Source organism: Nelusetta ayraudi, unplaced genomic scaffold, assembly GCF_046127955.1.
Source record: "Nelusetta ayraudi isolate G7.1 ecotype Tasmania unplaced genomic scaffold, CSIRO-AGI_Nayr_v1 ptg000017l, whole genome shotgun sequence".
NCBI lineage: Eukaryota > Metazoa > Chordata > Actinopteri > Tetraodontiformes > Monacanthidae > Nelusetta > Nelusetta ayraudi.
The window spans coordinates 4,672,031-4,685,911 of record NW_027466067.1 but is presented as its reverse complement, the minus strand read 5'-3'; the positions used below and the strand labels follow the sequence as shown (position 1 = coordinate 4,685,911).

At 46.1% G+C, this 13,881-nt stretch overlaps 1 protein-coding gene across 14 annotated transcripts in view; it reads left to right on the top strand.

Moving 5' to 3' along the window:
* The window catches only part of rap1gapb (RAP1 GTPase activating protein b), a 76,492-nt gene that overhangs the window by 37,896 nt on the left and 24,715 nt on the right, over positions 1–13,881 (top strand). For 11 of the 14 annotated variants that reach the window (XM_076024921.1, XM_076024920.1, XM_076024913.1 and 8 more), the window contains one exon: positions 5,188–5,269. Coding sequence is in view for 11 of the 14 variants with exons in the window: in XM_076024913.1 (XP_075881028.1) it covers positions 5,188–5,269 (82 nt within the window). In the remaining 3 variants the exon portion in view is untranslated. Of the gene's footprint in view, positions 1–5,187; positions 5,270–10,683; positions 11,361–13,881 lie in introns of those variants that run through there. The other 3 variants (XM_076024918.1, XM_076024915.1, XM_076024914.1) reach the window with 2 other exon arrangements.

The following is a 13,881-nucleotide window of genomic DNA, read 5'->3' as shown; positions in this document are numbered from 1 at the left end:
GCGACAACAAGACGAACTTGTAGGTTCCAGTGTTTACAGGCGCCTCTGCCCTCGCGTTCAATCATGCGAAGCGGCTGAAATCAGGTGAGGCGGCGTGCCTCAGCACAGGCACATCAGCCTTAATAAAATCTTGCGGCATGTGTCAATATCTTTGTTTGTTTTGTGTTGCGCTCATTTGCCAGCTTTGCCTTTTCTGTGCCGATGATTCAGCTTCCATTGCTGCAATTTATTGAAAATGTGAGCATCTCCAAAAGCCCACGCACTTAGCCTCAATTCTGAGGTTAGCAAGGGAGCGCAATGCAAAATGAACGGGGCTAATAGTCGGTGTAGAGGTCAGTTGGGAGGACTTTTTTGTCTAGTTTTAGTGATTTTCAGGCAACTTCAATGCATTTTCCAGACCTTAAGTTACATGGTCATTTCAATCCTGGATTCAGCCTATTGGTAACTCTTTCTATAATCACGTGGAGATCAGCGAAGCCATCAGTGTATCTGATCTAATTTAGGATTTACACTAGGTTGTTTCCTTTTTACTGCTGATTCTCTCAGTTGGGGAAAGACAGAATTTCTTTCTAGGTAAGAAAAACATTGCTTTGTTCGGCCCCTGCTGTCTAAAAAGATGGATGGGAGGGTGGGTTGGGTTGGAGGTTTGGATACGTGTGTGTGCGTTTGTGTGTGTGTGTGTGGAGGGAGGGAGGTATTTCGTGATAATGCTGGCCAAAGATAAGTAAGACACATTATGTCCCTTTATTCTTTGTGCGACTAATGAGTAAATTTCCCTCCCCAGGTGCCAAATTGCTCCTCGTAGCTAATTTAGCTCATTTGCAGATTACCTTGTTTAATTTCAGATATATCAAAGAGACACAGATTGTTTGTCTCCACGACGTGCCTGTTGATACCTTTTTTTTTTCCACGACCAACGTTCAACAGCCTTTTAAGGCCCAGTGTGTGGGATCTAGCACCACCTTATGGCCACCTCCTTAACAACTGACACGCTCTGTATTTTAAATATAAGCCTCTGACTCTGTGAGGTTTAGAAATTATTTTGTGTATTCCATTATTTATTTTTTTCCAGAATTGAACACGATTCAGTCGTGATTTGCATTGTGTGTCCTGCTCTTCAGCCGTTTAATTCCTGCTAGGTACATTTTGTGTTTCGGGTTTCTAAATTTTGTTTTCCCATTTGTATTTCATCTTTTAGTGATTCGGAGTAGGGGGAGAGCGTGGGGTGTGCGATGTTGCCTAGGTGACACACAATTTGTAAAAAAAAAAAACTTTGGCTGTACAAAAAAAAACAACATGGAGAGAATTTGTTGCTAGGTGACAGATGTTTTTTTTTTTCTGTTGTTGAAAAATGAAACTGCAAGTTCCTGCAACAGGAGCAGGGCAATAGGTCAGGGTCCCAAACGTTTTATTTATAGCGTGAACATTTTCAATGCAACTTTCCACAAAAGTATGAGTAAAAAGCGAAGTCTGAAGGCAAGCTTGAAGAGAATGGATGACAAGTCTCGGGGCAGGATTGATAGCGCCGGCCGCTCTAATTTCATATCTGCAGATCTAATAGCATTTCTAGAGATTTTCCTGGTTTTAAATTGAGAGTTTGATGAAATTGAATGTGTAGGGCAGCACCACAAGATGCAATTTTCTCCCGAGCTGTTGGCTGGAATGATCTTTATTCTTCTTGAGCAATGGTGTTTAGACTGAGCGCCGTATGTTCTCATCATGGTTCTTCAGCGACGAGGAAGTAGAGGGCACAATACTGAAGAAAAACATGAAGAAAACCAACCAGAGCCGATCTTAGCAAAAACCACATTGAGATTAACCCGACATTATGTAGCGTGTGAAACTAGCAACAGCTAATGATATAAAAATAAAAATAAAACACTTAAAAGCAGTGCAAGTTGAAATGCCACATTGGCCATTCATCCAGTCCAGCTTAGCTCGATAGATTAGCCCAGTTGAAACAATTGCAACATACTGATGAAGGCATCGCCGCTTGACTCAATCCAGTCACATATTAGTTACATATTCATATATTCCAGAATGTGGCATCAGGGAGGAGAAGTAGAGGTAATTTGGGGGTTTTGGGGGTTGTGGCTGCTCTTGTTAACTGCCAAATAGATGTTGAACTCACCATGGCTGCAATATGTATTTTGAGCTGATGCGTTGTGTCTAAGTAGAGTACGTTTTAGAGCAAATTCTGAATAGTGAACATTCATTCATTCATTCATTTTCTATACCCGCTTATTCCTATTCAGGGTCACGGGGGTCTGCTGGAGGCTCTCCCAGCTGTCTTAGGGGGAAGGCAGGGTCACATGCCATCGCTGGGCCACGTAGAAACAGACAACCATTCACACTCACATGCACACCTACGGACAATTTAGAGCGTTCAATTGACCTCACATGCATGTTTTTGGACTGTGGGAGGAAGCCGGAGAACCCTGAGAGAACCCACGCAGACGCAGGGAGAACATGCAAACTCCACACAGAAAGGTCCCAGGTCCGGGCCCCGGAATCGAACCCATGACCTTCTTGCTGTGAGGCGGCAGCGCTAACCACTGCGCCACCGTGTCGCCCGGATAGTGAACAGAACATGTGAAAAGATTCCATCAGCCAAGTTTTTAAATTAAAGATTCTACTCTCTAGGCATTTTATTTTGAAGCTGTGCCCTGCGTGAGTTCGCAGTAAACTGGCAAGTGCTGCGCCTTCCTTTCTGACTCGAGACCTGATGAAATCTTTATGGTTCTCGTCTGCCATGTCACGATGCTGGTACTTGACAGCGCCCAAGCCAGCGTTCGCCCCTCCACCACACTTCCATGAACCACCTAATTTAATCTGGTGGTGACATAAACAAGCACATCCAAGTTAATATTTATTTTTTTCATCGTCAGCGACTTGAGCTCCCTGCAGCAAGCGGATTGGCAGGCTGTCAGGAAACCCTCATCCTCCTGTCTGCAGAGTCGGCCTGATCAATATTTATTTGCCTCTTTGCCCCTTGTTATGGATACGGTTAGCTCCCCACCCGCCGTCACCGCTGGCTCGACTCCCTGAATGCCAAAGCAGCAGCAGGTGACCTCCATCCCCTTTGCAAAAGACATAATTAGAGAGATTAGAACCCGCTGAAGTGCATAAGCCAAAAAAAAAGTCTAATTATACTATGCTTCCAATATTTTTTTTTTTTTTTGTGAGCTCCACCTCACCTGTTCCCACAGGACCACCAAATTATGTGTTGCTTCCCTGTACAAGTGGTACATTTGTGACCAAACAAACCTACTGATCCTGGTCTTTGGGGCAGATTTGAGCACATCTGTCTGAGCAGCGAGATGAAAACATTTTTTTTTTTTCTTATGTGGGTTTGGAAGAAATGAAGCAAAGTTGACTCTCAAGAGGACCCTCCAGCTCTCAGAAGCTCCAGATGCTGCTGGAGACAATCTGACAGCCCCTGGATGAAGCAGAGATCAGAGGCGGGAATGTGCTAGGCGCCGCTGCTAGCTTTCAAATAGATTTCCTCACCTCGACTCCAGGTCAGCGGTGCGCTGTCAGCTTGTCATAAAAGTGCAGCTCTGTTTACTCAGACTTCAAGGTGGCTGAAAAGACCAGGCAACGGTCTTTCTGGGGAGAACCAAAATCTGTCGCTAGTTTTATTGGTGTCAGTCTGCATCTAGTTAGCGCCCATGTGTCCCACATTGCATACTCCAGTGCTAAATACTTTGAGATACTATTTTGAGTGTTCATGCTTTTACTGTGAGAATTAGCAGAAATGCAGTGAACTATCAAGGCGTAAAAGCATTAGCATGCTAGCTAACAATAGCGTGCTTCAATTCAGTACGGTGCAGTGCAGATGGACACTGTTGCTCCACATCGAACACTGCTGTTTTGCGCTAGCTGGAAGTGACAGGCACTAAATTACATAGTGTAGACAACAACTTACAACGCATAAACCAAACACACATGAATGAAATGTGTTGACGTCTCTAGGAGCATGTTAGCTAGTGAATACCAATGGAAGTGTGCCATTTGAGACTCAGCTAATGTGTCTCAAATCACATTAGCTAATGCAAAGTGTTATTCTAATTGTGCTAACAGTTGCTCTGCTAACAGTTACTGCTGGTAGTAACATAGCGTTTTGTGTTTGTGTAGAATCTGATTGGTGGATAATAGAAATATTTATAAAAAATCCAAGGCTTCTTGGTCATTGATATTTGGTCATAAAATATGTTCTGGCACTGCCAAAACAACAATTGCTCTTGTCTGAGAGTACAGTGAGTGGTCAAAATGCTTCAGTGGTGCTGTATTGATTCAGTTTTTTAATGTGTTTCCTCATAAAGGCCGCCGATAATGTGCCAAATTAAGATTGATCGCAGCATTAGATTGTGAGACTGCCCGGCCCCGCCCAGACATGGATTCATTGATGTCATAACAGGAAAGGAAATTTTAAGCCGAGTAAGATTGACTTCCTGTGCAAGACCAACGCTTCTCGTAAAAACAAATTTCCGTCGCGCTCTCCCCAACTTCACCGCTATGTCTTTTTGGTTTCGCCAATGCGGCAGAAAAGGAGGAAATGTAAGAAATTTGGCCGAGAAATCTCCCACCGTTCCATTGTTCCCTCTCTTTTCAGTTCAGCGGCCCGTCGCGCTGTATTTCAAAATGCCCTCTCTGCTACAGGTTCGTGAGCAGGTTGCGTGCGCAGACGGGTTGCCAGATCTGGCTGGTGCGTGTGAGACAAAGTGTGAAGTGATACAATGCGGCTAGAATCCCTGCTCTGGCTTGTCGATCGCTCACTCCACTCCACTCACACACATACACCCACACACACACACACACACACATACACACACACACACACACACACACACACAGAGGAAAAAAACAAGGGGCCCAGCGTTTGAAAAGTGGAGGTCCTCTCCTCTCTGTTCTCCGCGCTTCACACTCGCTGCTCTAATCTCAAGGCCGCCTCCCAGCTGCTCTCAGCTCCAACGCGGTATGAAATTACCCCTGCGCTGAGAAGGCTCCCTGAACCGGCAGCCCGCTTGCCGTGTAGGAACTGAGGAAGGAGTCCGTTGCATCGTAATTAATTTTTCGTCCACCCATTTCTCCAGTGTTCGACTGAGACCAGGAGCCGACCTTGGCCTTCTCTTCCTCCATTGAGCTGTCTGTTTCTTACCCTCCGTCCTCCTCTGTCTCCTGCAGGAAACACAATGGAAGGATCCCTCGTTTCCATGATGGAGTAGAGCCTCCGCACACTCCGTTTTCTTACCCCCTGCTCTCAAAGGTAGGACAAGTCTTTGTTCTCCTGCTGTTTGCTCTTCCTTTCAGGTGTGATTGGGACGCAGTTCCACAAAAACAAGTCCCAGTATTTGCCTATTTTATAAAGGGGGAAATTCACTGTGGTTTGGATCCAAAGGGTGATCTCCTGGCTTTGGACATTAAACACAGTGTTCTTTTTATTACTGACTTGAGTTTGTACGAGTTGTCCACTGAAGGGAGTCAGGTTTTTTTTTTTAGCTGAGAGTATTTATTTATATATCTATATATGTATTTATATATATATATATATATATATATATATATATATATATATATATATATATATATATATATATATATATATATATACATATATATATATGTGTATATATATATATATATATATATATATATATATATATGTATATACATATATATATATATATGTAATTATATAAATATACATATATATAGATATATAAATAAATACTCTGAGCCAAAAAAAAAACCTGACTCCCTTCGGTGGACAACTCGTATAAACTCAAGTCAGTCAGAAAAAGAATCGTGTTTCCCATCACGACCAGCCGAGATTCTCAACCTTTTCTCAAATTGTCGGTGTTTACCAGTTATGACAGGAAGTGCTCTGTCAGACAGATCTGCGGCCTCTCCCCCTCTGCTTGGCTCGTCATATTGGCAGGATGCGGCATTCAGGTGAAAGGTGCCTCCGACGCCCGGCACTGCGGGTCGCCGCTGGCAGGCGGCTGTCACTGTCACTGACGTCCCTGTGCCCTCCGTCACAGACGCGTGGCACAAATATAGACGGGCAGCTGTTGTTCAGCCCTGCTGCGGTACAGTACATACCTCAGGAGGCACGCTCATAATAGGCCTGTCTCCCGTCCAAGAGAACCACAGGTGGCCAGCAAGGGATTAAATGCTGTATATGGAATTACACGTTAAGCTGCTCAGAGGAGATTTGTAAGAATCTTTCTTTTTTTTATTGTTTCCTCTTTTTTTTTTTTTTTTCTACCGAGTTGCTTTCGGTAAACAGACGTCATTCTTTTTTTTTTTTTACTTCTGAATACAGAAAGGCTTTGAGACGCCATGAGAATTAGGAAGTAAAAGCCACTTGCGTAAGACACAAATGCTTAATTGTTTTACTGCTGCAGAAACGGTGGTTTCTGTTCAAGGTTCTTCCGTAATTGTGTGTTTCTAAATAAAACTCTGGCCGACGGGCGGGCAAACGACCTGCTCGCCTCCTAGAACTGACTACAAAAGGTCAGATCACCAGTTATTCACCACATTTGCATAAAACATCTGACTCTAATGAGGTCTGCAGCTCTCTTTACACACACACCTACACACACACCCTGCTGATATTTACGGTGGGAATCCAGTCGCTGACCGCAGAGACCAACCACCTGTGAGTTCCATAGTGTGATGCTGTAAATATTTAATATCTGCCAACTCTTCAGAGTGTTTTAATGATGTGATCAGGGGTGAAGGCCCGAGGGCTTTCATGTTTTAGCCCCAGAGTCTGACGTTTTCTTCCACACCTGTCAGGACCAGCGCCTTGAAACACCCTGCAAAATTCACTTCAGCAAAGTTGCCCAGCAGTAATACGTCTCTGGCACCTCCGTGACCCCACAGAGAAATGAAATGAATGTTGATCCTTTACCTCTTTTTTGCCTCCTTTTTTCTTGCTTGCCCTACTTTCACTTCAGTTGGCTTGGATTTTATAGTCTCCAAACCACTATCGACGGTTCAGAAATAGTTCGCTTTAAACTCACAGTCACTGTATATCACCTCTTTGTGACGTCACAAAGGGCACTGATCCCTTGGATGGAAAGCATCGCTTTTAGCACTCGGCTCGAATTGAGTGTTTTAGCAGGAGTCTGCAAACAGAGGTCTAAGTATGCTGTTTTTCGAGAGATATGTTGTGCATTTCTGGATGATATCTGTTGAGATGATGCTCCACTGGAGTCCAAGATTGGAAAAAAAAAAAGATCAAATCTGTGATGCTATTAATGCATCATAATTTGACGGTTTATTCTCTACAAACAAATCAACTCAAGACCAATAACCATCATAAAACTGTCACATGTTTTGCCAGCAGTTTGAAAATTTAGCCTGCGTGGAACCAGACTTCTGTGCCCTTGTAATAAAATGTAATGAAAAATAAAAACAAAATGTCAGCCGACAAGTCCTTTTAAGAGTTGAGCAAAACAGATGCAGTCAGCCGTCTTCTTCTTCTTCTTCTTCTTCTTCTTCTTCTTTTCCTTTTTTTAAATGCAAACACTTGTCACATCTTGTCCAACGGTAATATTCAAACATTCCGTGACATGTATGGTTACGAGGAAAGGCGAAAATGTTCTTGTTGATGTCTTGCTGTCATTGAACGCAGCTCCTCTCAGTATATGCCGTGAAAGTTGCGATTAAATGCTCTCAGGCAGGCATGGCCAAACTACGGCCCGCGGGCCACATCCGGCCCGCTGCGTGTCTCTGTCTGGCCCGCGTGAAGGCAGTCATAAATCCCGCCCCCCCAACAAAACTTTGACGGCACGTAACTTTGGGCCGCTCCCCCGGTCAACGAAAAATCCGGCGACTGTTGCGGAGACATGAAACTTCAACACAATTTTCCACCCAGTAAAATTTCAGTTTTGAGCGAACTACGCCCTTTAAAACTCTCACTCTTCCAAGTTCAACGGTAACTTTTCCGACGGCCTCATCAGCTTCGACCCCCCCCACCCGCCTCCCCGTTCAGGCGTGTGAGGTCTAAAAGTCGTGCCACGAATGAGGAGCTCTTAATGAATCTGCAGGGGTAGAGGGGTCACGGTGGGGTCACGGCGGGGTCACGGCGGGGTCTGCGCCACTCATTACTCGCTCTTGGCAGCGGTGCAGGCGGGTTGGAAGTAAATAAATAAATAAATTAAACAAATTCCCTGCAGCACTTTTGTGGCTCCTTCACCTCTGTGGCCGACGGCCAGCCTGTCTGAGGCAGCGGCCCGGGAGGTGAACGGGGGCCGTCGCTGGCGTCCGGGCCAGACGGGCCGACCCCGACCCCTCCCCCTCCCTCAACCACAGGACATGATGAAAATGTGGAGATTTTCCATTGTGAGGACGCAGAGAGTACATGGAGATTGTGGGGGATGTTTCTCAGCGTGAAGCTAATGGACGTTTTTTTGTTTTTGTTTTTTTTGTTCCTGGAAATTCAACCGCAGTCGTGTGTCTGAGGATTCGATGAAGTGGTGGAATGGATGTGGATGTGACGGAGAGTCACGCTCATTCACTTTCGTCACTGTGCATCGACTCACTCAGCCTTCCAGCCGAGTCAGTCGGTTGATCAATGGACCCTCTCGCTTATGTTGCTCCGCCGTCTCATGGAGATACGCACACAGACACACACACACTCATATTACTGATAATCAAGTCAGAGAGAGCGAAACCCCAGAGGCCTCTCAGGCTGCCGACGCATATTCGCTGCCGAGGCTCCACATTGTCTCCGAGGGTCGTAGATTAAACGTGAGAGACCAAAGAACGAAAGAAAGTCTTGACGTCAAACTCTCTCGCTCTTGTCGTTTATTTCTCTGCGTGTTGATAGTTTCATCATTCACCACGGACCTCTTCTGGGATTCAGGCTCATCTGGCATCAGATTGATTGCAAGATTTCTGGCAACACTCGGGATCAGGGGACTATTAACTATTAATTAGCATGCGAATTTGAGACGTATTGGCTCCTTGACAGTCATTATAAACTACTTATTAATGATTTATTATGCGATGGCGTCCTTCACTAACCTCAGAATTATTTGCTCAGAAACCCTAAATGTATCCCGTAACCCAATACCACAACCAAAGGAATGGTTACGGTGGGCAAGTATTCCAACGTTAAAACAAAAACAACATCAAAAACAAAATAAAACATGTTTTTACGCAACTTCCAATTTGCCTCAGTGTTTAAACTTTCGTGCTATGTTTTCAGCCAGAAATCCCCCTATAGCTGCGCTTGCAAGCTTGAGATCAGCGGGAACTCAAACCTGCAGCCTGCGTTTACATGCTGCGGTTTGGAAGCTCTCGCAGACAATTTGGTGCTAATGTGAAATTGGACTGCTTTGTCTTCTGCACTGACACCGCAGGAGCAGAACAGAGACACGCATTGGTTTTTTCCGTCTGTTATTTCTGGGGTTTTTACATCAACTTCCAAAGAGCTACATGCTTTAGAGCAGGGGTGGGCAAACTTTTTTGCAGGCCACATGACAGACCTGCGCTGAGTCGGCGGGCCACGCAAGTTTTGTTGACGGGGGGGCGGGGCTGGTTGGAAATTGTGTCCCGGCATCTTTTCGTTGACCTGTGGAGCGTGGGGGGGGGGGCGGAGCACGCTATCGCTATCGCGCTACGCTAACTCGGCAAAGTTACGTGCCGAGAAGGTTTCGTTGGGGGGGGGGGGTTATGACTGGCTTCACGCAGGCCGGACAGAGAAACACAGCGGGCCGTAGTTTGCCCATGCCTGGTTTAGAGAATACTGAAAAGTAACATCAGGATGAGGCAGATTTCAGATCAGTCTGCTGATATTTTCCTCAATCCACATGAAATCCACTTTTTTGGCTTTTTCCACTGGTGGCACTGCTGACCTGTGTGGACCACTGAACAGAAGAAAATGTATCTATATAATAATAATATAATATACTATATGTATACAGATAAATATACATGAACATATACATATATATATGTGGGCATAAACTGTCCTCTTTTCATCTTATTTTTTTTTATCTTCTTTTTTAGCTCTCCACCATCTCTGATGCTTTCATGTTGCACTCGTGTTTATATGCAAATGAATACAGAGCTGCTGTGGTGAGCTAGGTGCTCCGTCAGCCCGGGGCGTCCGCGTGTCCACGGAAAGCATGTTTCCTGATGGGAGCAGTAACACAGGGAGCCTCTACATTCTTTTCTTTTCTTTCTTTCGTCACGCAGTGAACAGTTTGCAGCACACAATCTTGTGCCTTTGAGATGACATCATCGTTTCAGAATTGCTAATCCAAATAACCCTCTAATAACACGGTGGCATTATTGTCTTGGCTGGATTCAGTCGCTGGCTATGATATTAATGTTTGCATGTCCTCGCTGTGACATCAATTTGCTTTCTTGTCTACTCTCTCCTCTCCAATGTGACTCTATTAATAGCAGGCCCAGGTCGAGTTGCACACATTGAAACAAATCCTACATTAGCTTGGAATTGCAACTACACTCAATGAACGATCAGCCAAGCTGTCCCTTTAAGCAACAAGCACATGTCATTCTGCTCGGCTCATGAGAAAAATTTAGGCGGGGAAAGAAAAATAAAATCCACACAATCAGCAGTTTCCCAGGCACGCAAAGGGGGGGGTGGCGTAATCAACCAGTTTCAGAACTGGCACTGCAAAACATGCAGAAACATGATGAGGAAGCAGCGTGAGGAGCTCAGGCGTAACACAAGATCCGACGCTGACCCGCACTGAGGTCCAGGTCGGCGTTTGCGTGGACTTTTTCCGGGAGAGAGAGAGAGCTCAGGAAACATGAGATGAAAGAAAGAGGAACAGAGGAGCGTCACAGTGCCAGCCTTTGTGTGCGCGTGTGTGCGTTTGCATTAAAAAAAAAAAAAAGGAGAAGAAGAAGATAGCTGTGAAGAGCAGAGACATTGTTCCTCCCTCCCCAATGCTTCCCGCTGAACAGCTGTACATTAGGGTGTGTGTGTGTGTGTGTGTGTGTGTGGAGGGCGTAGGGTGTGTGGAAAAGAAATGAAAAGAAAAAAAAGGGGAAGGAAGAGAAGTGATATTCTCACATTACCACACACACGGTGTGTGCAGACGGACGGACGTTTGGCTCGGTGATGGACAGCGCGTCAAGTTCTCTCGCCTAGTAGTTCGGTTCGCTTGTCGACCCCTCCTCCCCCCACCAACACCACCGCAAAGACAGAGGCTTGCTCCCCCCTTCACTTGCTCCTCTCAGGGCTGCTACCGTCGGTGCTTTGGCGCCCGGGCCGGCTGCTGAGCTTCGAGATGGCTAAGAATGACCTGGTGGAGGCGCCGCTCGGCGTCCCCGCCGCCAAGCCTTTGCTCAAGAGACGCTGCCAGAGTGATGTGAGTACTCCCAATCAGATGGAAATCTTATTTATTTATTTATTTATTTATTTATTTATTCATAGTATTGCACAGTATATTGTAAGCAGCACTTTTGCATGTAAGTCAAAAACAAGTCGGGTCAGAATGACGGCTGTTTACAGGGGAGCACCTGCAGTGGAATCAGTCAAAGTTTGTAAAGCACCAGATCAAAAGCAAAGCAAAGCACCGGTGAACCAGTTGAAGGGAGATGTTGGCTCAGATTCTGCTGCCAAGACGCCAACAGCGCCGCTTCCCTCGACCTCTCAGGGGAAATCCAGCGCATTTGCTTCGCTGATAATCCGCTCGGCGTTTAAAACACTGTTGTTTGCTTTGCAGCGAGGAGAGCCGGATCTCACTTTCGCTGCTCGCTTTCCAAGCGCGACAATAGCACTCGGGGCCGCACCTCTGGCTTTACTGGGTCAGCTGTGCACGTTTATGAGGTCAGTTTTTTTTTTATATACAAGCTGAGCGTGTTTGTCAGAGCATTTTCACGCACGCGCTCCTCCTGTAGCTGCGGAGTGTTTGTGCGTGCGTGCGTGCGTGCGTGTGTTTTGGAACTAGCGCCCCTCAGTAAATTTGAGCTGTCGTGTGGAAACATCAGCCTGGCACTTCAGTCTGCTCGCGTTACATGGTGAGCGGGAGCGGCTCCTCGGCTTAACGTCCGCGCCGGATGAGTCACTCCTGCCCGAGGGCACCTCCCCTGACTCCAGAGTGCACCTGTGGCACTGCTAATTGGACGAGGTACCGATTCGTGCTCGGCGAGGTCAAGGCGGCCGCCACACATCATCGGCTGGATTAAGGCCTTATTATTCCCCGTGCGGCGCCGGTGGCGGTTTCGAACCCGAACAGATCGCCGACGTGGCGGCGAGAAGAAGAAACGAGGTCGACCTTAAGGCGCTCGGTGCTTCACATGCCACGTCCCATCCGCGTGCTAACGCGACCGCGTGTTCGCGGCGCCGACGGGGTTGTTCCGTCCGACGAACGCAGCCAGATACTGTTGGCCTTAGCAACGAGGGCCAAGCGCCAGCGCTCCCGGAGCTCATTCCCCCCCCTCCCCTCCCCTAAGGGTTACTTGTTTACAGTGTGTTTGTCTCTGAGCTCAAAGTGACTGTTCTCCTGGAGTTAGACGAAACCTCGGTGGGACGGCTGCTATCGCGGGCCCAAATCCCCTCCTGGATTTCAAAACCGTCCTGAGTGGTCTGACTGCGAGTGGAAAGCCTGAGCTATCAGTGGGAACAACCAGCCGAGGAGGTTTTTGAAGGATCAGACCAGCTTCAGATGTGGCCTGGGCTGCACGTGGAATCATTCTTGTAGAAGTGGGGGGAGCGTCCGTCCGTCCTGGGCCACACTGAAAAACCTCACAGTCAACTGGTCTCCGTGGAAGCTGCAGTTTTGCCTTCACTTGCAGTGTTTCAGTGAGAGGTCTGTAGATGGAGAGGGGTTTTTTTTTGGATTTGTACGTCGCACTTCAAAAGTTTGGGGTCACTGACTCATTTCTAAATTACGCCATTATAACCAGTTTTATGCAATGATGATCTTGAAAGCTCTGTTAGCGGTAATGAAAACCATTTCCAATGTCTGAAAAAACGTGATTGAGAGAATTCCAAGTGTGCAAAAATCTGTGTGAACACACTAAAAGTTGGCTGGTTTAAAGAGCCGAAAATATAAAGCAAGATACTTTGTTTGTTCTTGTATGGTTTAGCAAACACAGCTAATTGTAATTATAATACAAAGCTTTGTTTGAAAAATATTAAAAAAATTGTAATTCTAAAGCATTCAACTTCTGTAATGATGTTCGCACATTGCAGACTTGATATGCATTCTCTAAGTTCACATTCAATTAGACAGTGAAGGCAGCAGCATCCGTCTGCATCTATTCGCCAGGTGCAACACAGAGAGACCAACAACCCTCAACACGTTTACATCCTGGAATATTTCCAGTTCCCAGCTAGAAGATGCACGTCCACGAACCAGCAACCCCCTTGCTGTGAGGTCACAGTGTTAACCAATGCACCTCTGCATCAGGTGGTCTTGACAACCATGGCTGAGAAACCTCGAGTCCCATTTTATTATTCTAGTGGAAAACATCCCTCGAGGCATCAATAAATTGTCCCTGCATTGTGCCCATAGTATGCTGCGATTCGTAAAAAAGCCTTATGGGCTCCAGTAGAAGTAGAAGTGCAGAGACAAAAGTCTTTTATCCTCCTTTTTCTCATCTCCAGTTGCTTTTCAAAGCTCACCAGCTGCCTTTGTCCGCCGCGTTTGACAATTTCAAAGATCCCCTGAAAACATACACCCGACCATCTTGACCAACTGGAGCTTGTTATGACTTGCCCAGCAGGTTCCCACTTCACTACTTCCTCCTCCTCCTTTTTTTTTGTCAGCCAGGTGTAATTTAGTACGTTGCCACCAAGACAAACTGGAAACCAATTGGTTTTTACAAGCAGCAATGTCACTGTTTATTTGCGTTCTATAGCAAGGGATTGAATCACAGGCGCTC